At 36.7% G+C, this 24,613-nt stretch overlaps 1 protein-coding gene across 1 annotated transcript; it reads right to left on the bottom strand.

Moving 5' to 3' along the window:
* Positions 1-747: 747 nt before the first annotated feature.
* Positions 748-24,363, bottom strand: LGALS3 (galectin 3). Its single transcript, XM_007473153.3, has 6 exons — positions 23,826-24,363; positions 11,284-11,305; positions 10,179-10,595; positions 5,883-5,971; positions 2,005-2,170; positions 748-1,069 (listed from the first exon to the last, which is right to left on the bottom strand). The coding sequence occupies exons 2-6, from the start codon at positions 11,299-11,301 to the stop codon at positions 914-916; spliced, it is 846 nt and encodes a 281-aa protein (XP_007473215.1). The 5' UTR covers positions 11,302-11,305; positions 23,826-24,363; the 3' UTR covers positions 748-913.
* Positions 24,364-24,613: the final 250 nt, after the last annotated feature.

The raw sequence follows: 24,613 nt of genomic DNA, 5'->3' as shown, positions 1-24,613 counted from the left end.
AGTTTCAAGATAGTGATCTCTACTAGGTCATCTCTAGCTTTAACATTCCACAAATCTTTTGACTTTTCTACTGGGGACAGAAGCCAGGAGGAAGGCATTCTAATCAGTGAATATAGTATTGCATACCTATTCAAATATATATTTAAACATTTTAAAATGGGCAAACAAAAAATGCCACTGTTTTTCAAAATAGTTTCTATGTAAGACTAGAAAATAAGAATTACAAATATAAAAGATTGAGTTGGAGATGAGTGTGGAGTGAGAGTCTTCTGGTTTTGGGGAGTTTTTTGGTGAATCTCTGAAAGATAAAAATCTGAGCTTTTCTGAGAAAATATTCAATTTTTTTCTTTTTGTTTGATTTAGAACTATGATTTTCCACATTTTGGATATATGTGTATATATATGCGTATGCACATATATAATATTAGAAGATAAGTTTCTTGAGGACATTGCCTCACTTTTGCATTTTGCTCCTTAGCACCTACATATTAAAGACCTAATAAATGCTTTTTTACTAATTCATTCCATCTTCTCCAACTTCACCCTTTTTAAAATATAATTGTGGGTATTGGGACAGGATAGTGGAGGAGTGGATAGAATTTGGAGTCAGACATAGTTTCTTTAGAGTTTTGATATTAAGATTATTACACATTTCCCCCTTTGTGAGTCTTCTGTATTCTATCCAGGGAACATATTACAAATGGCCTATATTAAAAGGGGGGAAAAGCACACACGGAGAGGTAGTACTTAGTGAAAGAACATTTATTAAATTTTGTATGTCTATGACAAAGAAAGTAAATGGATTATGAGTAACTTTATGATTTCTCCTACAATGAATTTCCACAATGAATATGATGATTAAGTATATGTTTTCCTGGGAAATTCCTTTTAAAATGTTTCTGACCTTTTAAATTTATATCATAGTTTGTGAGGTACTGGTAAGGTTGACATCACCAGAGATGCCCAGCTTAGTGATTTCATTTAAATTTTTCATTCGATGATTGTACTGCAACAAGTGGGCATCATTGACAGCAACCTTGAAATGATCAGTCTCAACAAGAACTTGAATCTGAAACATGTAAACAAATTTGGTTAGACATTTCCATCTGTTTCAACACCTAAATAGCCTAACTTCAAAAGTTCAGATCAGTAAAAGGATTAATAGCCATCCCCAGGTTGACTATATCAGGCCATCCCCATGCTGATTGTATTGGTTCAAGCTCAGCTATATCATAAAGATTTCCTCAATGCTTCTACTTTATAAAGCATACTACTATAGAGCTTCAAAGGCAGGGCTGGGAATTAGGATCTGAAATGCCTTCATTTCCCCCAAGGAAGACACAACTTTTACCAAAATAGCCAAGGTATGTGGCTAGCTATGTTTCACCTCATTTCTAGGGAGAGTTATTTTAATCTAATAGTACAAATCTACTTTGTATGATAAAAACACGGAATGCCATATATAGTGCCTTATGTTGTTTTTGCACCATTGACCTCTTTCTTAAATGGAACCAGAGAACTATGGTGCAGCCATTCTTATAGTTTCTAGACAAGGATTCATACTTCCCAAAGATGCTACATGTTCTTTAGAAGGGATCAAACTGTGTAACGGAGGAAGGCATAGAGATAAGATTAGATCATTAAATGAAGACCAAGTGACAAGACAACCTATTCAAAAGGAGCCACTTCTAATTTTTCTCTAATTTAAAGATTGACATAGTGTGAAAGAGAAGAGTTGACAACAACATCCTGACTAGACAGGGGAGGGGTTTCTAATATTGCCTAAGCAGACTTCCTCATTGAGAATTCCAGCAAATCTTTAAAAAAAAAAAGGGAGAAGGTGGCATGGCAACAGGTCTAAAGATCTAGAAGCATATAAAAATCTACTGTTAGGAATCCTGAGGTAATAACACAATAGCAAATTGATGGCAAACTTTCTTTCTAGAACATTCAAGGTTTAAGCTATTTTGCATTTCATATAAAAAACTCTTCATATTGACTTACTTTGAATGGTTTACCAGCTTCAAATGGGAACATATGATGTCTTTCCTCCTTTCCCCAGTTATTGTCAAATTTTGAATTACAAACAATGACTCGTCTGTTGTCCTCATTGAAGCGTGGATTGAAGTGGAAGGCTACATCATTCCCTTTCTTGAAATCTAAGGCAATTCTATTAAGAAAAAAAAAAGTGACTTTAAGTAGAAATTGTGTTTAGTTACAAGATCATACATATTGGATATCCCCAAATGGATGTCCCATTATTTTAAACTAAATATATCCAAAATTAAAATTGTCTTTTTCTTCAAAACTTCCCCTCTCCTTCCTTAGTTCTTTTAAAGGTATCATCATGCTACTAATAACCAAGCATCAGAACCAGAATCATCCTTGACTCTTCCCATATAGTTACCTCTCACACTCATTCAGTTGCCAAGTCTTATTAATTCTAACTACATAATTTGCCTTGCAACCATCCCCTTCTCTCCACTCTAATGGGCTTTACTTTTGTTCAAACCTTCATCACTTCTCAAATAGACTAGTACAATTGTATCCCAATCCGTTGCCAAAGTAAGTCCCCTTGCCTAACCGTCCTCTACAACCACCAAACTGACAGACCTAAAAAGCACAGGTCTGACCATGACACTTACTTGCTCAAGAAGGTCCAGAGGCTCCCTATTGGTTTTAGGATAAGATGCTAATCTGATTTTAGCCTGCATGTCTAGACTTGTTTTTAAATTACTCTCATTTGTGCACTCTATGTTTCAGCAATGCTAGCCTATTGCTATTTCTCACATATTATATTCTATGTCCCATCTCCAAGCCATCCCCCAAAGGTCATCTCCCACACCTGAATGCCTTTCCTTTTAAGATCAGCCCCAAAGAATCCCTAGCTTTTAAAACCCAGCTCAAGTGCTTCCTATATGAAGTCTATTCTGATTTCCCCTTTCCTCATTGTGCCAAGGTGTTAATACCCTCCTTCTCCCTGGAAAGTAATTTATATATTTTGTTCACTTAATTTTCTATATATGTGTCATTTTCCCCAATAGAATATAAGTTCCTTGAGGACAAAGACTTTTAAAAATCTTTATGTTGACAGCTCCCAACACAGCGCCTATGAAGTTGAATAAATATTTATTGAATTGAATTCTCAGATGACTATCAGTGGTACAAGGTTTATAAATGAAGGACATAATTTTAATTGGAGGCATCACTTCCAGTTTTACTGAGAAAATGGAGGCCATACATTGTGAGCTTTGTATACTTCAAACTGCATCCAACATCATTCCTTATTTTTTCTTCCATTCTCTGATATAGAGGATTCAGGAACTCATATTAATATAGAGGGGCAGTTAGCTGGTACAGTGGATAGAGCACCAGATATGGAGTCAGGAAGACCTGAATTCAAATCCAGCTTCAGATACTTAACTAGCTGTGTGACCCAGGGAAAATCACTAACCCCTGTTTGACTCTGTTTCCTCATCTGTACAATGAACTGAATAAGGAAATGACAAATCACTCCATTATCTTTGTCAAGAAAACTCAAATAGAGTCACAAAGAACTGGACACAACTAAAACCCCTGAACAATAACAACAGTTAGCATAGAGAAGGCTGGCACATGATTAGAAAGTCTTTAAAAGCTGAGAAGTAAGTCCTTCATCTGCAAGTACTAGCAACTATGTGGTACACTGGATTAAGCACCAGACTGGAGTCAGGAAGACATGAGTTCAGATATGTCTCAGACACTTATTGGCTGAGCAAGTCAAGTAACCACTCTTTGCCTCGATTTTTTTCATCTATAAAATGAGGTTAATAAGAGCATCTACTTCACAGGATTGTTGTCGGGATCAAATAAGATAATTATAAAGCATTTAGCACAGTACCTCACACATTGTAAATGCTATATAAATGTTAGCTATTACCACTATGTGTTCTCCAAACACATCCATTCAATCTTTAAGGCTGCTGTAATGCACAACTCATATTCTACAATAAACCTCACTATAATAAACCTCACTCAAACATAAAGGAATTGTGTATACAGTTTGCTTTCAATTTTGCTTGATAAGACAGTAATGTTTACCACATAATTATTCATTTAGAGAGTATTAGTGACTAAATAGGCAGGGGATTCACCTCACAAATGTAGAATAAATCCCCTAGCTCAAAAATCTATTGTGACTCCCTATTCCCTCTAGAATAAAATACAGAATCCTTTATTTCACACTGAAAGGCCTTTACAATCTGACCTCTGGTGGACCTTTCCAGATTCACATCACTCTACCACATGTACTCTCTATTCCAGTCAAACTCATCTATTTGCTATTCCCCTCTATCTCATTTTACAAAGAAGAAAACTAGCACTCTATAAGGTTAACAAATTTCCCATAATAAGGCAGCTTTTGTTATTGTTATTCAGTCATGTCTGACTCTATGGGACCCCATGGGCTTTTGTCTAGGGGATTTTCTTAGCAAAGATACTGGAATGGTTTACCATTTTTTTCTCCAATGTGTTCCCATTTTACTGATGAAGAACTGAGGCAAATAGGGATTAAGGGCTTGCCCAGAGTCATACAACTAGTAAGTGTATTATATGTGTGTGTGTCCGTGTGTGTGGTGTGTGTGTGTGTGTGTGTGTGTGTGGTGTGTGTGTGTGTGTGTGTGTGTGTGTGTGTGTGTAAAGATTTGAATTCAGATTTTCCAGGCTATAAGTCCAGTATTCCATTGACTATGCTATATGTTTTTTTCAATATGTTAAAGAGATAAATAGGCTTCTTTTAAGGCTGTGTTTTCCAGTAATGTAAATGACAAAATTTTTTGGTCAAGATTAAAGAGAAAAAATAGAGTATTAAATATAAAATTCATGTTATCAGCACATAACCTTTAGTTCTTTAAAAAAATCCTTTTGATTCTAAATCTCTTATAATCCTAGAGATGCAAATCAAAACAACTCTGAGGTACCACCTTATACCTAGCAGATTGGCAGCAAAGGAAAGTAATGAATGCTGGAGGTGATGTGGCAAAGTGGGGACATTATTCATTGCTGGTGGAGTTGTGAATTAATCCAACCATTCTGGAGGCAATTTAGAACTATGCCCAAAGGGTGATAAAAGACTGTCTGCCCTTTGATCCAGCCATAGCACTGCTGGGTTTGTACTCCAGAGAGATAATAAGGAAAACTACATGTACAAGAATATTCATAGCTGTACTCTTTGTGGTGGCAAAAAAATTCGAAAACGAGGGAATGCCCTTCAATTGGGGAATGGCTGAACAAATTGTGGTATATGTTGGTGATGGAATACTATTGTGCTCAAAGGAATAAAAAAGTGGAGGAATTCCATGTGAATTGGAACAGCCTCCAGGAAGTGATGCAGAGCGAAAGGAGCAGAACCAGAAGAACATTGTACACAGAGACTGATACACTGTGGTACAATTGAATGTAACGGACTTCTCCATTAGTGGCAATGCAGCGATCCTGAACAACTTGGATGGATTTACAAGAAAGAGCACTATCCACATTCAGAGGAAAAACTGTGAGAGTAGAAGCACAGAAGAAAAACAACTGCTTGATTACATGGGTCGAGGGGATATGGTTGGGGATATAGACTCTAAATGAACATCCTAATGCAAACACCAACAACATGGAAATAGGTTTTGATCAAGGATACCAAATAATGCCCAATGAAATTGTGCATCAGCTATGGGAAGGGGGAGGGGAGGGAGAGAAATAATATGATTCTTGTAACCAAGGAATAATGTTCTAAATTGACTAAATTAATTAATTTTTAAAAATAAAAAAAATTCTTTTGAAACACAAGATTCAATATTTCCAACTTTTCCAGATGCTAACTTGTACAATTTTATTATTATTATCTCTTCTCTTACTTATTTGCATTGGGTTTTGTTGTGCCCAGAATGGTTATCAACATGCGAGGCATAATTCCTCCTGGCAGGGGATGATCATAAGGCACTACCTGTGAATGAAAAAGACATAGTATATATGAAAAGGAGCACACTGATTCTCAGTCTTAAAGATTTTGCTGCTACTTAATCATAATGTACCTGCATGAATAATTCACTTAAAGTATTCTGATCAAATTTCTCAGACCTGGTCAGTTTAAACTCCTTTCTACCACCTCCACCCTTTGGCACTAATAGATGATAACTAAATAGGTGCTAAGATGGAGATAAACATCTGAGTTCTGGAATCCACAATAAATTCTACATTAAATAATCCCTAGTGACCTGAAAGGGATAATGGACTTCACTTAGGATAGGGAAGAGAGGAACTCCTTGTTTGGTACCAAAGGCAAAAAACTGCTCCTTCCTTAGCATCTCTATGCCTACTAACCTGATCTTAGTTCAGATACTTTCTTCTTCCTCCTCAATATTTGGTCCCTTGGAATGATTCTTGAAAAGAATCCAATAATTCCATGTTCTCAAATTACTTTAGAATTGTTTTATAGTAACTTAACAAGGCAGTGGGTCAAATTTGTGAACATATCCCTTCTTTCCTTGAGGGCTTGATTGACATCTTTGTATTTCTCATGTCATTCAGCTGTAAGAACTTGTACAAAGTATGTGCTCAATAAATATTTGATGAAGGACTATCTTAAAAAGCTATTTATTCATTTCTCATTTATTATGCACTTAGATGTCCTACCTCCTCTAATGTACACTAGCTGTGTGACCTTGGGGAAGGCATTTAATCTCAAAGGACCATGGCAAGTCCTTAAAAACTAAAAATTGAAAAACAGTTGCCAGCCTGCATTGGCAAAGAAAATTTCCTCACTGGAAACTCCCTACATTGATGAACACACAAATCTGGGTAAAAAAAAAATGCAGCTAGTTTTTGGTGTTAATAAATCAAGCCAACATTTATTAAGCAGTTTTTCTGTGAGAGGCATCATATGCTAAGTGATAAGGATAAAAAACAAAAGCAAAAACAGTCTGCCCAGAAGAAGTTTATTTTCTATTAGGGGAGATAATATGAGAACAAATAAGTTCATAAGAGATACAAACGGATGAAAAATAACTTTTGGGGGATAGAAGACCAGGAAAGGCACCCTGCAGAAGGTAGTATTTGAAATAAATCTTGAAGAAAACCAACAATTCTAAGAGGAATGGATCAGGAGAGAGAGCATATCAGACATGGAAGACAGTGAAGTACAAATGGAGACAGGAGATAGGGTGTCATGAGGAATAGCAACAGGCTAATATTTCTGAACCACAGAGTACAAGAATATGTAAAAGCAGTAGAAAATAGGAAAACACCAGATTATAAAGAACTTAAAATACCAAAGAACTCTATATTTGATACTAGAGGCAACAGGGAGCCAAGACAATCACTTTGGTACTTATTTGGAGAATGGATTGGTCTGGGGAGAGGCTTGAGACTAGATAAATAATTAGAAGGCTGACCAATCACATTTCAAGAGAACTAATGATGAAATATGCTGCCTATACCCCTATATAATTACTGAAAGGTAAGGAGGCTCAAGGTGCAAAATGAGACATATGTTTTCAGACATGGTAAATGTGGGAATTTCTTTTCCTTGACTATGTACATTTATTTATTTATTTATTTTTAAGACCCTTACCTTCCATCTTGGAGTCAATACTGTATATTGGCTCCAAGGCAGAAGAGTGGTAAGGGCTAGGCAATGGGGGTCAAGTGACTTGCCCAGGGTCACACAGCTGGGAAGTGTCTGAGGCCAGATTTGAACCTAGGACCTCCCAACTCTAGGCCTGGCTCTCAATCCACTGAGCTACCCAGATGCCCCCACCAGGACATTTATTATAAACTGTTTTTCTTTGTTCTTTTTGTCTTTTAATTGGCAGGGAAAAGTTGAAGAAAGGAATGACTATTGATAGTGTGGCCAAGAAAAGAAAGAAAAGAAAATGGCAGAAAATGAAACAAAGGGGGGAAAACCTTTTGAAGCATTTTTTTTTAACACACTGAAGAAATACAATCAGGATATCAGTATAGTTTTGAAAGTACAAATTGAATTTATTATATATTTAAAAGAAAAAGCATGTTGTACTTAAAGCAGTATGGTTCCATTTACAATTCTCTTTTTATGTTCTATTCTATATATGAAATGCTTATTTTTAGTTCATTTTTTAATAGTATAAGGGCAAGGCTCCTTTAATTAACCTATCCCACTTTAAATTACTTTTGTTAGGTAAGAACATTTATTGATTGAGTCAATCAATAAAAACTGAGTGTGAACAAGGCCTGCATGACTTCTTGAATCAATCAAAGCCATGATGCAAGATTTAATCATCACCTTAGGAACTTGTATTAAAAAAAAGCTGGATCTCTCAAAAATAGGGAAATTCTGAGTGTGTGGCAGTAGAAAAGAAAGTCACACAGAACCTTGCTAGAAAGAATCAACAGCTCAAAGACCACTTATTTAAGGAAAGAGATGATAATCCTGAACTGTGGATAAGAAAGAAGATAGCAAGGAGGGTCATCAGATCTACAAGCATCAAGGAGCAGAAGATTTAAATTGACACCACCAGCTGTACCCACCTACTCAAGGACTAAGGGAAGCTCCAAAAAAAAAAAGTATTGCTTTCTCTCTTACTCTTTGTTTATCCACAAACACTATAATACAATCTACTACTTCATTGTATTTCTGGCTATTTGAATTTTGCCTTGACTACAAAGTGGCCAGTAGTTAATTGGAGACAGATACAGTTTAAATAAAGACAGAAAGCAATTTCTGACTAAATGTTGGGAATTTTCCAAACTGAGGGCTCAGAATTATTGATTGAATTAAAAACTTTTCATACAAAATAAACTCTTTAAAATCACAGACATAAGAACCATGCAGATTTTGGAGGCATTTATATTAGGATTTAAACTATAAATGTATTTTTAAGAGCTATCAAAATTTTTAGGTGAGAAAATGATGGAATCCTAAATTAGGGTCACAGTTCTCTGAGTGGAGAGGAGATATATATGAGAGATGTTGTGAAGATTAAAATAAGATTTGAAAAAAAATTTTTTTAATGACAAGATTTGGCAACTGATTGTATATGAGAGTATAGATCAGAACAGTTTTACAGCACTTTTCCCTCCCTATTACCTTGGGAGAAAAGTAGCAGGTATTATTAACAAATAGAGTACAAGATATGCATCTGCTTGTTTTAACTTGTGAAAACACTATAAAACTTGCAAAAACCAAAATCCTTTACTATAAGATTGACATGAATGATTACCACTCCTAGCCAGTATACTTTGATATATGTAATTCTATAAATTGTTGTGTTTATCATGTGCAGAGTTCTCTGTACTGGGAGACATAGAGTTTAAATAAGATTGGGACTCTGCCCTCATGTAACTTTAAATCTATTAGGGATGGGAAATTCAAAGTACTGTATGATAGATAAGTCCATTAGAGTGGTGTGAAAAAAGAATTACGTGTTAATTTTTGTGGAAAAGAGCTTACTGATTATAGTGAACAATGTTAGTTAAGCCTTTAAGAGTTATTCTATTTTGGTCTTCCAAACATTCTAATAGTAAGCATTAGACTTCACCACAAATTATTTGATTATAAAAACTAGAAGAGGAAGTAGAATGTCATAATTTGAGTAGAGAGTAAATCAGATGTTAGTCCACTACTTTCTTTAAAGAGAATAAAGATAAGAGAAGCACTGTTTTTGTGGGGGATTGAGAGCTGGTGTCAAAACCAAATGACTCAGTTTCAATTCTTGTTTCTTGACAAATATCAGCTATGTGACCCTGGACAAGTCACTTAAATATTTGTGTTTTAGGTAAAGCTCTAAGACTATGAAGTTGCAGAGAATCCACATTGATCCACATTGGTAAAGAATTTCTTCATGTAGGAAGTTCCCTAAAGTAGTCTAGTAGCTATTCCTAAAGACATGAGAAGAAAGGAGTGCTAGGGAAGCTACTTAGTAATTTGATGGCTTTCAGGCACATAGTTAAAAGCATGCACATTAAAGGCTTCAGGTCTTCTTGACCTGTATTTCTTATATATAAATTGGATCTGGCCACCTTTTATATATCTGCACTACTGACAAGAGCTTGTTTTCTACAAAAACATCAGAAAATGATTACTACGTTTGTTCTAGATGACAATTTTACCCTTTCTTAGGCTTTGTCAAGTTAACAGTAAGCAAGAAACATGAGATCATTCAACTCAGGCTCACCAGTGGGCCTCCCATAGGTCCACTAGGGGTACCAGTGGGCCCTGAAGGAGGATAAACTCCAGGAGCACTAGGTTGTCCTGGAGCTGGATAGGCTCCAGGTGCTGCTGGTCCAGGATAGGCTCCAGGTGCTGCTGGTCCAGGGTAGGCTCCAGGTGCTCCTGGACCAGGGTAGGCTCCAGGTGCTCCTGGACCAGGGTAGGCTCCAGGTGCTCCTGGACCAGGGTAGGCTCCAGGTGCTCCTGGACCAGGGTAGGCTCCAGGTGCTCCTGGACCAGGGTAGGCTCCAGGTGCTCCTGGACCAGGTTGAGCTCCAGGATAGCCGGGGTATGCTCCAGCACCAGGGGGCTGGTTTCCCCAAGGACCTTGTGGCCAACCTTGTGGGTTTGGGTTTCCAGACCCAGATAAGGCATCATTAAGCTGGAAGAAAGAAGAAAACAACTATAAAAATTAAAGTTTTTCAAATATTTTAAATACAATGAGGAAAAACAAAAAAATGGAAATGGAAATATTTCTGATCTAGAAAAAAGGATCAAGTATAAAAGATAAAATTCATGTCTGTGAATTTTGTTACTTATTGCAATAGCTACTCAAAGTTTTTGTTTACACAGAAGGTTTAAATTGTTTTCTGGGGTTTTTGTGTATATTATTATATGTTATTATTTTCCACTATTGAAGATAATTCAGAATTCCTTATAGGTATTCTGGTATAGAGTTTTAAATTATACCTAAAAAGTCAATGCTTGAGTGAATCAAAAATTTGTATTGCTTAATTTCAAATCCAATTTTATACTGGCCAGTATATTGATCCATTTTAACCAGTGGGAGCTATCCTTGTTTTTTCCTAATGCTTTCCCACTGATCTGGATACTATGAATAACCTCTTTACCTAACTTGTGCTTTGGCTCTGTGGCTAGAAAATGCAAATCAAAACATTAACTGGAGCCAACAAGTTTTCTTGGTGTAGTTGTAGTCAGAAGAGGGCCTCCAGAATCATTGGCAGGGTAATTCAAAAGGAAAAGTCTAGTTACAAAAATACCTCACCTTTAGTAGAGGTAGTTTTAGTAGAACATTTTAGGGGCAAAAATATTAAAAATGAAAGACTTACTGAAAATCCATCAGCCATTTTCCTAAAAAATGAAAACAGAAAAATCCGTCAATACCTACTTTTAAAATCCCAATTACATATAGAGGAATCCTACCATTAAGAAATTTTGTGTAGTTTTGTGCCATTTGTCATTTCCAACAGTTTATCCTAAATTTATGATTACCCTGAAACAAACAGAATACATGTTTTTTTCTTTATTCTCCTTCAATTCAACCAACATTGCTCTCCTAATTTTTTGTACCACTTGTTCCTACATGAAGATAAAATATATAATCAGCCTTTGACATGGTTGATAACCCTCTCTCTCTTCTTGATACTCTGTACTTTCCAGGGTTACAGGATACTGCTCTCTCTTGGGTCTACCTGGCCACTCCTTCTCAGTCTCTTTTTCTGGATCCTTATCCAGATCATGCCTTCTAACTATAGATGTCCCTGAAAGTTCTATTCTTTATACTACTGCACTCGTACAATTCTCAAAGCTATCTATCCGATCCTAACCTCACCACTGACCAACAATCTTGCATCTCCAACTGCCTTTCGTACATCTCAAATCGAATGTCTAAGAGACATCCTAAAGTCAACACATCTAAAACCAATCTTGGTCCCTTTCCTCCTCAGCTTTCCTCACCTTTTACCTGTCCTGTTTTTTCAGAGGGCTCACAACCTGCCTATCATTCTTCATTTCTCATAATCAATTTCTCACTCCTCCCCAACCCCCATCCAAGCTATTTCCAAGGCCTGTCAATTTCATATTTGCAGTATTTCTTCAATACATTATCTTCTGTCTTCTGGCACTGCCATTACTCCAGTAAAGGCTTTCACCATCTCATGCCGGACTATTGTAATAGCCTGTTTGGTGAGTCTACCTGCATCAAGACTCTTCACCACAGCAATCCACCTTTGATTCAGCCACCAAAGTGATTTTCCTAAAGAGCAGGTCTGTTTGTACTCCTGCCTTACTCATTAAACTCTAATGGCTTCTTATTGCCAATACAAAATACTCTGTTTGGCATTCAAAAAACCCTTTATAACCTATCCTCCTACTTTTCCAGTCTTTACTTACCAGCATATGCTCTTTAATCCAGTGCCATTGGCCCCCTTCTCCCATAAACAAGACATTCCATCTCTTGACTCTGGATATTCTCTCTGGCAGTCCTCTCCAATTGAAATGTTTTCCTCAACTCTGCTTACTGGCTTACTTTAAGTCTCAATTAAAATCTCATCTCCAACAGGAAGAGCCTTTCTCAACCCCTCTTAATTCTAGTGGCTTCCCTTTCTTATTTATTTCTTATTAATTCTGTATATAGCTTGTTTGGATATATTTCTTTGCTTATTGTATCCTCCATTAGATTGTGAGTTCCCTGAAGAGGACTATCTTTTCCTTTTCCTTTTTATATCCCCAGTACTTAGTATAGTGCCTGGCACAGAGTATAACTATACAAATGTTAACTATTATTGTTAACTTTTTTTGACTCAATTATTACTACTACTATGCATATACTCTCAAAGAGGGGCAGAAAAAACCCCAGAAAGTAGACTCCTTTGTACAAAAAAAATTTATATTAGCACTTTTTTTTTTTGTAGCAGAGAATTGGAAACAAAGTAGGTGCCTGTATTGGGTCATAAGAAATGATAAAAGGGATAGACTTATAGAAACTTGGGGAAACTATATTCAAAATGAAAGATTAAGTGAACAAATCCAGAAAAATATTTTTTACATTAACTACAATAATATAAGGGAGAGCAACTTCAAGAGACTTAAGAACTCTGATGAATTCAATTGTCATTCATGACACCAGAAGATTTGTGATGAAGCATGTTTCCCATTTCTTGTCAGGGAGGTAAACTAGACAAATGTTTTCAGACATGGCCAACAGTATGAATTTGTTTTACTATTTGTATTTTGACATGAGAGGGCTTTTACTTGACATGGATAGGTGGGTAGTGATAGTTATGAAAAACAGCAAAAAAAGGTCATCTGGCACCTCTTAATAGCCTAATTACTTTCCAGATTTCTCTCAAATCTTGTATTACTCGGTTCTAGTCATTTCATCAGGAATACTAATCAAATTCTCTAATCTGTTAAAGGTGTCTCTGGAGTTATCTACTCCTTTACCAGTGTTTTCTACTACTCATATAGCTCCTGCCTCTTGGGAATATATATTTTTATTGCCTCACCAATATTTTCTACTTATCAAAGCCACATAGTCAGTTTTTAGAGAGGAGAGAGAAATCCCTTCCCCATTCTGAGAGTCTTCTCCACAGGTAGCCCCTGGCCTGTATTACCTTGAGTTACTAAATTCAGTACAGGCTTTATCTTGTTAAAGACCTACTAAGTAATTTCCAACTTGTCCAATTTTTGCTCATCCTAATAAGCTGCTCAAAGGTGTTTAAACTTCAGGAAAGGTGTTACCAAGCATTAACACATTAACACCTCATTACTCCAACTTTCCAGTCTTTGCTTTCTATGACTTTATGAACCATGGGTGAGGAAAAAACCAAAGCCCCTTTTGTTTGCAAAACAAAATGCTAGGAAGATAAAGTAAAAGAAGAAAACATACAGATCCTGATTTGTTGAAACAATGAATCCCATGAAAAGGTTGCATGTATTCAAGTTTACACTATTTAAAGTTATAATTATGTTGTAATTGTTTCAATTATGTCCCACTCTTTGTGACCCCATTTAGGATTTTCTTAGTCAAGACATTGGAGTGTTTTGCCATTTCCTTTTCCAGCTCATTTTACAGCTGAGGAAACTGAGGCAAGCAGGGTTAAGTAACTAGCCCAGGGTCACACATCTAGTAAGTATCTGAGGTCAAATTTGAACTCAGGAAATGAGTCTTTCTGACTTCAGGACTGGTACTCTATCCATTTATTTAATTATGTAAAAGATGGTAATTGGTTCCAGCCCTAGAAGGAATATGCAGTGTGGATTCAAATTCTGTGGCTACTTCATGAGATTCTTTACTTCTGCTAATTAGGGTCTGGCTATATATACAGAAATAAGTGAGATGTAAAAAACAAATAAAACTTTGAACAATAAAAGAAGGTACCCCATCACCTAGGGAGAAAACTGGTCATAAAGAGAACTAGGTCTTGAAATAGGTGGCTAGTTTGGATGGTTGTTGTGGTTGATGGTGAGATACCAAGGTTTAGTTGGTTCCTTGGTACCCATAGGTAAGGGGGCCTGTGGGCCACCTCAGAGGGCTAGCACACTGCTCAGACTCCCAGACAGTTTCCAAAACAGGACAGGGACTTATTTGAATCACAGTAAGATGGAGGGGGGGATTAAAGATTAGGATCCCCTAGAACTAAGGATTCTAGCTAAATTTCCACATCTACATCCCCTTATGGGGGTTTCTTCATTGGCCTTCCAAGCTCCTTTAAATCCCTACACTGGCTGTCTAAAATTCCTCGGCTAGCTGACTACCTGCCACTATTAATCCTCCCAGATAACTTCTGGTAAGATATAAAATTCTACAGAATAGTTTGGGGGTGAACCCTTTATGTTAGGGTTCAACCCTATCAGGGTTGGGTCCAAGATGGGTTTAGGCCTTCCCACAACAGACAATGTAATGACTTGCAAGAAACACTTTTGGATCTCAAGGAATGATGGATTTCTTCAAACAGGGACACCAGAGTTGTTCAGGGATAGGAAACTAAAAACTCCTCCTCAGCTCACAGAGGTAAGGAGCAGGAGGAAGTATCCAGCTCCAAAATGTCAGAACAACAGGAAGTCAAAGAGATCCCCAGTCACTCCTAGTGTCTACCTTTATCCGTTAATCTTGTTCCAGAATTCAATCTCTGTAGTTCCAGAGCATGTGGTCAGGTCCAGCATACTTCTCTCTCTGCAAAATCCTCTCTGTTTCCTGTTTACACCCATTTCTCTCCTTTCCTCATTACAGTCTGGAATCAGAGGATATGAGTTTGAATCCTGACTCTGCCTCTTGCTAGTTTTATGACTCTAGGCAACTCACTTTTCTGTTTCTGAGGCTCAGATTCCTTATTTTAAAAAGACTAAATGATCCCTCTCTGCTTTAAGTCTATGATACTATCATCCCAAATAAAATTTCACTGAGCATTGTTTCCCACAGTGTGCCCTGCTCAATCCTGGTCATTCTATACAATGTGAACAGAGGGTCTGAGAAAATATTCTTACTCTAAAAATGTTGTTCCCTTTAAAATATTAAAGATAAAATTGTGGAGGTGAACAAAATAGTTATTAGCTTAGGCTAGTTTCTGGTATGAAAGACTAACTCTACTATTCAATCATTTTTTTAGTCATTCTGACTAAAAATTTGTGCCCCCTTTTGGAGGTTTTCTTGGCAAAGATAGTATAATGGTTTGCTAATCCTCCTCCAACCCATTTTACAGATGAGAAAACTGAGGCAAATAGGGTTAAGTGCCTTACCCCCGGTCACAAAGCTAGTAAATTTCTGAGGCTGGATTTGAACTCAGGTCTTCTTGACTCTAGGCCAACCACCCTGTGTTACCTAGTTGCCCCCATGCCACTCAACTGCTCTTGTACCACCTCCCTGCCCTTACGTTATTTCCAAAATGTGCCTTGCCTCCTCCACACAGCACAGACACTATAGATTTAAGTCTGAGTGTTCCATGACTAAAGGGATTTGGCAAACACTGATTATAGCCATATTTTACAGCTGTTAATCTGGGTGTTGGCTCTGTGTGTGTGTGTGTGTGTGTGTGTGTGTGTGTGTGTGAAATAAAAACTATGTTCAAAGTCAGTTTCAAGAGTTAGAAAAATTAATACTATTAAATATAGGACTATCTCATTAGGTGAGTTTTTAGGAATATACCTCTCAAACTAAAATAATAAAGTTAAGTACCATTACAATTAGAACCTATCAAGAACCTGCATAATGGAAATATCTCCAAATTTAGTACTCATTCTCTTTATAGCATTCATACTAAGCATATTTACCTTACTTTCCAACTTGAGCAACTAAAAAATGAAGAAAATAAAAACAGATGAAAATATGTTTCCTCTTTGCTTTTGCTGAAAGTCTAAGGGTTTTCTTTAATAACACATGAGACAAAACTATTAAAAGAATCATTGTACTTTAATCTTGGCTTAAAGTATTGTACTTTGCAAGAATTTAAAAGTTCATTTAAAGTTATTTCTCTAGATTGTTCTTCTACACCTAGACTCAAAGCTTTAGAACTAGGGAGTCCTTAGAGGTCATCTGGCCCAGTCCCCTAATTTTACAGTTGAGGAAACTAAGGCCCATGGAATTTAAGTGACTTAGCTAAGGATACATATATATATATATACATACATATATATATATATATATATATATATATATATATATATATATATATATAAAGCATTAAGGATGAGATGTTGGGCCTTAACAGCTACAAATGTTTTAAAAAGTATACAAACTGAAGACAAAATGTTAATATTTCATGTCTCTTTGTAAACAAGATGACTCAGATAATGACTCAGAAAATGCCATTTTGCATATTCACTATACAAATTAAAGCCACATTTTAACCAAGAGAGCTTAACTTTCTAATCAATATTCATGGAAGATTACTGTGTTGTTTTGCTGGACCCTGAATTTTATATTTCTTTTAGGAAAAAATTTCCAAGGTGGAAAACTTTAGAACTTTTTCTGGAACCCTCACACTCAATTAAAACAAATACCTTCCTCATTTGCCTAGCATATTTCTACTGGCATATTTTCCAGATGAGTGATTTATTTTTAAAGAACTAATCAAAACAAAATGCAAAAAAAAAGCACCTCATTTTACAAAGTCATTTTGATACAAGGGAAAGAGCTCTGGAGTAAGAAAATTTGAATTTGAACTCTGGCTATGGAAGTGTGACTTCAAACAAATCACTTAACTTTTCTAGGCTTTAGATTTCTCATAAAATCAAAAAGATTAGACTGGATGATCCCTAAAGTACCTTCTAGTCTGAGATCCTACAATTCTAGAAATTTGCCCATGTTAAGATAGTTTGTTTTTTTTTAAGTGTGGAACCTAGCAATGAAACCTCAAAGTCAGCAAAGTATAGCACTACCCAGGGAAGAACATTAGAAAATCATGTGATAATTCAGGTGTGTGATTTTCAGATAAGGAAAAGCAAACATGAGTCAGAGTCAGAAATCTTTCATTTTAATAAACTCAATTGCCAGGTAACCCCTTTTATAATAAATGCCTCTCTGCACTACAAGGCAAGCCTTTGCCTGCCCAGCAATTAATATTATATCCTAGTCTGTGTATTGCATCCAAATATCTGAGTTCCCAAGAAGATTTCTGCAACTTCGGCCTTTGAAAAATCCTCCCTATTCTTTATAAAATGTCATCAGAATATCAAAAAAGTTCCCTTAAATGTATTTCCCCAGAAACCCAGGACCTTACGCTACTACTGTTCCCACAAAATAGCCCTGAAATTCTAGGCCACAACAGAGATGTTTCTGCTTCACTGCACTTGGTGAAACAGAGTTCTTCATAGAAAATTCAAAGTAAGAAACTGGTAGAGAGAAAAAAATTAGATAAAATAACTTTTACTCTTTCTGACCCTGAACAGTTTACACTCGAGGAGGCAGCTATAGTGCAGAACTATAGTACACACACAAATAGCTAAAGTACATAATCCATATGTAAGATTTTACAGGATATAGAAATAAAGGTGATATTCCCCATTTTATTCACAGAAGTCCCTTTAATGTAACTCTTTCTTTAGAAAAATCCTATTAAAAGTAATTAAAAACCTATTAAAAGTAAGCCAGATTGTCTTCTTTTTCTCACAAATGTTGCTTTTTAGGGCTTTAGGGACTTCCTCTACCAATTATAAGGATGTTATTGAATGAAATGACAGCAGGATATGTTTTGCATGTAGCCCAAAATTATATTAGCATTATATAACATTATGAATATTGGAAACTAATGAAAAAAACAAGAGCAAGGGAATCTCCTAACAAATGATTTCCACCAGCAATGAAGACATTTCTAGCTCTACAAAGCATGCCAAAAGAAAGTTGGGAATTTTGAAAGGATGCATGAATTTCTTGATAAGTCTTTTTTGTAATTTTCTGGGGGGACAGGAAGGGGAAAAATTTCGAGATAGTCAATGAATGCTGATTTTCATGTGCTTTGGTAGCCTTTCAAAATTGCATTTTGAAACTTAGTAAATATAGTTTTCAATTCTTAAATTTTTTTTAATATCAGATAGCCTTTTATAAGGCAGATTAAACAAAGGCTGTTGTGCTTTCATTAGTTTCCCTAAGACTGAGGATGTGGTTCTTCCATAACTTTTTAAAACTTTAATTTAAAATCTTCCTTTATTCCTAATGCTTGATTGGCATTGTACATTTCCTTTTGTTGGAGAATTGCCTTCATTGTACTGCAGAAATCTGCATTTTTCTACTCATTTACACCACTACATCTCATGAAAATGGGTTCACTTGTTTATACTATATATGTATATATACACAACAACAAAAAGACAAAGTTTCAAAAATAGAATGCAGTAGTGCTGAACTGAGGCAACCTTTAATAAAAGCATTTTCCCTTAAAATAGGATCACAGACTTGAGAGCTGGAAGCAAAGTAGGAGGCCATAAAGGCCAACTCCTCCATTTTACAGAAAAATAAATTGAGGCTGAGGCTACAACTTGCCCAGAGTCACTATCTAAGGCAGTATTTGAATACAGGTCTTCCTGATTTCCAAGTCCAGTAAATCAGTAAGAGAGGTAGAATTACTCTTTGGACTGTGTCTTCATACCTGTCCTGGTCCTGATCTGTTTCCTTCCCCACCCTGAGCACCCCCCCCAACTCCTCACCTCCCATCCCCCATCACCCTCCTTCCCCTCAACCCCAAGATACTCAAAAGCAATAAAGAAGAAATTTTGGAGTGATATAGAAGTCTCAAATAATGATGCTGAAATCTGTATTTATATACTCAAAAATTACTGAATAGTGCCAGTCTGATACTTGAGACAAAAAACTATGTAGCCCCCCTCAGTACTTAGCTTACTAATAAATGTTCAAAACTCTAAACTAATCTAGAGCAGTTAGATAGAATAGTGGATAGAGCTGCCAAGCCTGGAGTCAGGAAGCTTGAATTCAAATTTGCCCTCAGACACTTACTAGCTGTCTGTATGGCCCAGGTCAATTCATTTCATCCTGTTTGCCTCAGACTCCTCATCTGTAAATAAGCTGGAGAAAGAAATGGCAATCCATTCCAGTACCTTTGTCAGGAAAACCCCAGATGGGGTGATGAAGAGCTGGACATGACTGGAAAATGACTAACAATAATCTAAATGGAAAAATAACCTAAATCCATCAAAGGAAAGTCATTACATGTTCATGAGTCTGCAGGTTTATACAAGTCAGTAAGCAAAATGATAGTTATATTGCATGTTAATTTTCCTTCAATGAAAGTTTAAGATACAGATAGTGGTGATAACAGTATGACTAACAGTATGGAACTAAATGCCACCAGTTTCATTTTAATTTCAACCAGAATATATCCCTGACTTCATTACTTGTCATCATGTATTTGTTAAGCTTTTATTATACACCCAGTACCGTACTAGACAAAATTAATTACTTGAGAATCCTACTATGTGTTATGAGGTTTTTATGTTTTGTAACGACACCAGACTTTGCTGGTAAGTCAATCAGTTATGTTTGCTCAGCCTTGATTAATGAAGCTTCAGTAAATGCCCTGTCATTTTACTTCCTCATCTACTAAATACTTAAAGGCAATCTTAGCCATAAAGTCTTTTCCTTTTATAGTATGCCTCATGGTATGAGGGAAGTTGGCTAGATTTGGAACTCTAGGACTTGTTCTGCTATTTGCTACCTTGTGTATTGTTTCTGGATATCATCTTTAATTAAGGGCTTAGAGTGATACTGCCTTTAAGATTTCTCCAAGTTCAGCTACTTTTGAACAACTCCCTAAATATATATTCTTGGGGATGTTTGTCAAGGAAACTAGGGGTGCAGTGGATAAGAGTGCTGGACTTGGAGTTAGGGAGACCTCAATTCAAATCTACTTCAAACTTTAACTGAGCAGCCCTGGGAAAATCGCTTAATCTTTCTTTCAGCCTTAGTTTCTTTATCTGGAAAATGGAGATCATAATGGCACCTACCTCACAGTAATCTTGTGAGGATCAAATAAGATAAAATAATTAAAGCACTATATAAATGCTAACTGCTATTATAATTAGCTGTTGACTTCCATTCATCTTCCTACACATCAGAAAAAAGTTTTACATATCCTCCTGTCAGAAGGGTACAGAGGATGAGTCCTTAGTGTCATTAAAAATAGGTCTTAGACACTTCCCAGCTGTGTGACCCTGGGCAAGTCACTTGACCCCCATTGCCTTGCCCTTACCACTCTTCTGCCTTGGAGCCAATACACAGTATTGACTCCAAGATGGAAGGTAAGGGTTTAAAAAATAAATAGGTCTTAAATTTTATTTCTAGGATGTAGGCATATGTCAAGCAGTTTTGGAAAAGATCTATGAAAGAATTCTCCAACATAGATATTATATGGTGACTTCTTTCATAGTTTTTCATAGTTACTTTTCCTACAGCAGACTTTTCTTACTAGAAGCAAATAACTTACAAACTCTGGCCATGGTGCTGTTCTCATAAATATGCTTAGAAAAATTGAAGATCTCTAAACAGTAATTGAATATATTTGTTTCTAAACAATTTTCAATTATTTCATTTTGTCATTAAACAAACTACAAATATATATTATTCCTGTTTGGCCCCAAATAAAACAAAAAAAAATATTGCTGGCTTCAAAAGCACCCTTGAATCAAAGGGAAATAAATAGTTCTAATTCCTTTAAAATTTAAAAAAAAAGAAGAAAAGACAAGATGACAAAATAATGGAAAATAGTTTTTTTGAGTGTCAAAGGAACTTTTAGGCATAGTAACTAATGGACACTTTTAAGCCTTTAAAGTCAATTTCTGACTAAATTCATTCTTCATACATAAAGGAAATGTTAAGAATTCCATGAAAAAAGAAGCCTCTATTTTTAAAACTCTACAATTTGAGAAGAAAAGTAATTCTTATTATGAAAAGGTTTATTCTAAACTTCTAGAGTACTAGTTGGAATTTTTAAAAGCAATGGTATTTTTTTCCTAATGCCCAGTGCCCATGGGCAATACCTGTGTGTGATTTGCTTTTTACTATCAAAATCACACCATGATCTATGCATCTTCCCTTTGCCCTCTTAATGCTTTCTTGTCTCTAGAATGCTAGGAACTATATTACTAATGTAAAATGTTCTACCCTTGAAACTTGAAAATATAAAATCATTTTATAATTATTCCATAGTATGTTGAATAGGAAATTGATTACTCTGAACATCTATTCAAATGGATTGCCTTTTTTTTGTTGTTGTTGTTAGGAGGAAGATGTTGAAAGGAGAAGGGAGAATGAAAAGAAATGTAGTACCGTCGAGTATCTTAAATACCAATAGGAAGCAAGATTTTGTGGTCCCATACTTAGATAGCTGGCTGGATACAGGTATTTAAGAACCTCTGGTAGGTCTTAATTTGGAAGTAGAATAAATGTTAGGGGTCTTTACACCTCAAATATCCTTATTTTTCAGGGTAGGAAGCTGAGGTCAAAAGAGATTAAATGAGTCATTCATGGTTTCATAGGTAGTAATTGGCACAGATGGTATTTAATTGCAGGCCTTCTGTCTCAAGATCTACACTTCTTTTTTTTCTAGTTCTTTTTCTTCTGGTTATTATTGCTCCCTCCTCATTCCTAGCATTTAACCCTCATTCTCCAATCTGACAACCTTTAAAAATTCTATCACTTAAGAAAGAGGCAACAAAGTGTAGTGGAAAGTGCTGAGCTTGGATTATGAGGACCTGGGATTAAATCCTATCTCTGACATTTGATTGCTAGACAGTAGGTAGGTTAGGTTACTTAACATTTCCATAGAACCTCAGGGCAACTTTTCTACTGAGTCATAGCCTGTAAGTAGAACAAGAAGTTCCCTATTCTGACAAAATCACAGATGAATCTTTATAAATTCATTTGAGGAACTTGATGACTCTGAATAAACCCTTGTACTATTTTTAAAGCAGCCTCCCTAACTTTCTTCCTCCTACTAGTGGAAGATGAAAGAGGCACCAACCCCATCCTCAACACCACACCTTTCATAGAACAATCCCAAACTTATGTTCTCAAAGATCAATGGGACAATGAATGTTTTTGTTTATTAATTTTTTCCAGATTAAGAACTAATGTTGGACTTGGTAGTCATGAAATCTGAAAATTGTAGACTTAGTATTGGCAAGGTACTCAGTGAATCTAGTGCCATACAGCTGTGTAACCGATAGCAACTCACTTAACCTTTGTCTGTCTCAGTTTCCTCAAAATTAGAATGGGGATAAACAGCTCAAAGAGTTGTGGTGAAGATTAAATAAGATATTATTTTTAAAGCACTTTAGCCAGTATTTGACTTACGGTAGAGTGCTTAAATACTTGTTCCTTTCCTTTCCCCCTCATTTTACAGATGAGAAAGCCAAGACCCAGAAAGCTAAGTTACTTGCCCAAGGTAAGACAGGCAGTAAATAAAAGAGAAAGATCTTGAACCTGCAAGCTTAAGTCCAGTGATTTTTCTACTACACTACTTCTGCTAGATAAAGACAGCCAAATCTTTTGATAAATTAATGCTGATAAAACTCACAAGAAAAAGCATGTGAACCCTCCCCAACCCCACCTCTAAGTAATAGATTTCAAAAGCAGTTCTACAGTTATGAGACTCCAACTGGATGTTACCAGCTAGATGTGATCCAGGCCTCATTTTTAAGCAGTAGATTTGATTTAAACATTAATAGAACTTTTTTATATCCTTCAGTGTTGGAAGGAAAAAAAATCTTACATTCTGCATTAGAGCCCAATCAAAGGATACTTGCCACCAATTTGGTACTTTTAAAGTTCTGACAAGAATCAAAGGCTAGATTACATATGGACATTTTGGGGAGGGAGAGGATCCCGGGGATTGTTGCTCTAAAGTGATGGGGTAGCAGGCCTCCTCAAAAGCTTGGCAGCTGCCTTCTACCCTCGGGCGTGTCCTGTCCTCGGGTGGATCATGCCATCCTGCGCCCACAAAAACAGGAGTTCTCTCCCTCCTTTTTCCTCTACTTCTGGGAAATCTACTTTAACTACAGTCTCTCAGGAAATCAACGATTCTCCCACTAACTTTCCTAGCAAATAATTAAGTCTTTGAGGCGAGGTCCCCGTAAAGAACAGCGCTCAAACTTTTCTTTGCATTACCTTTAACGTTCCTGACAGGACGGCTCCCCCAGACCCTGTCACTTTTGTCTCCTCTGACTTGTCTCAACCTAGCAACCTAGCTGGCTCCCTCCCGGGGCCCCATCCCAGGGACTGTGGTGATGGAAGCTGCACCTTAGCCAGCTCCTCGAAAACCTGCATTCTAGCTTGTCTCTCCGAGATGCCCTTTTCTCTCTCTAATTCTTACCCGCCGTGCGCCCCACCCCCCCTACCCCCCCTACCCCCCCCCCAGCTCACCTGGTGTGGTGGCTTTTGTCCTTGTGCTGAAGCGACTGGAGGGATCACCTGCTAGGACTAGACCCGCATCAGCTACGCAGCTCAAATAGAGCCCAGTCCCACCGTCCAAACTCCGCCCTGCCAGACTAGGAACCAGAAATGGGAGGGTGCGGCCCAGGGCGTGGACGGGACCTCTGGGCGCTGAGAATTTGTGGTCTCTCCCTAAGTTACAAATGCAGAGGATCACCAGCTTCGGTTTTCTAGTGAAGGAACAAATGCCTCAGTCAGGGAGTGGTCCCCGCAGCTCTGGGGAAGCTGCGATTCGGTGTCCAACTGAGCTAAACAAGTAAATGTTCAAAACTTTGATTGCAGAGTGGAGGCTTCCCCGAAAGAAAACATCACTTTAGCTTGAATTTATTTGCTTTTGTTTTTGTTTCTCCTGAAGTATCCAACAAATTACATTCCTTCACATTCATGTAAACTTCCCCACATTTCAAAGTTTTCTCATAACACTTAAGCTCTGCCCAAAGGTTTTAACTGTCTGAGACGTTTAGGAGATGTCCCAATTTCCTTTCTTCTTGCACATGATTTCAGAATTAATTTGGCAAGGACACGGATGAGAACAGTTATGTTGACTATCAGTCAATTTGAGCTCCAAATGTGTTTAGTAAAGAAGAAAGGGTTATATAGATCACCTTGGGAATTCTGGAGAAGACATAGATTCTGAAAGGGCTTCATTATGTATACATGTGAAAGGACTTTATGACTATTATGAAATATTTGTAATTTTATCCGAGTTCATTTTTTGT

The sequence above is a fragment of the Monodelphis domestica genome, chromosome 1, assembly GCF_027887165.1.
Source record: "Monodelphis domestica isolate mMonDom1 chromosome 1, mMonDom1.pri, whole genome shotgun sequence".
In the NCBI taxonomy this organism is placed as follows: Eukaryota; Metazoa; Chordata; class Mammalia; order Didelphimorphia; family Didelphidae; genus Monodelphis; species Monodelphis domestica.
Note: the sequence above shows the minus strand (reverse complement) of the source record. Positions and strands in the feature narration are given on the sequence as shown.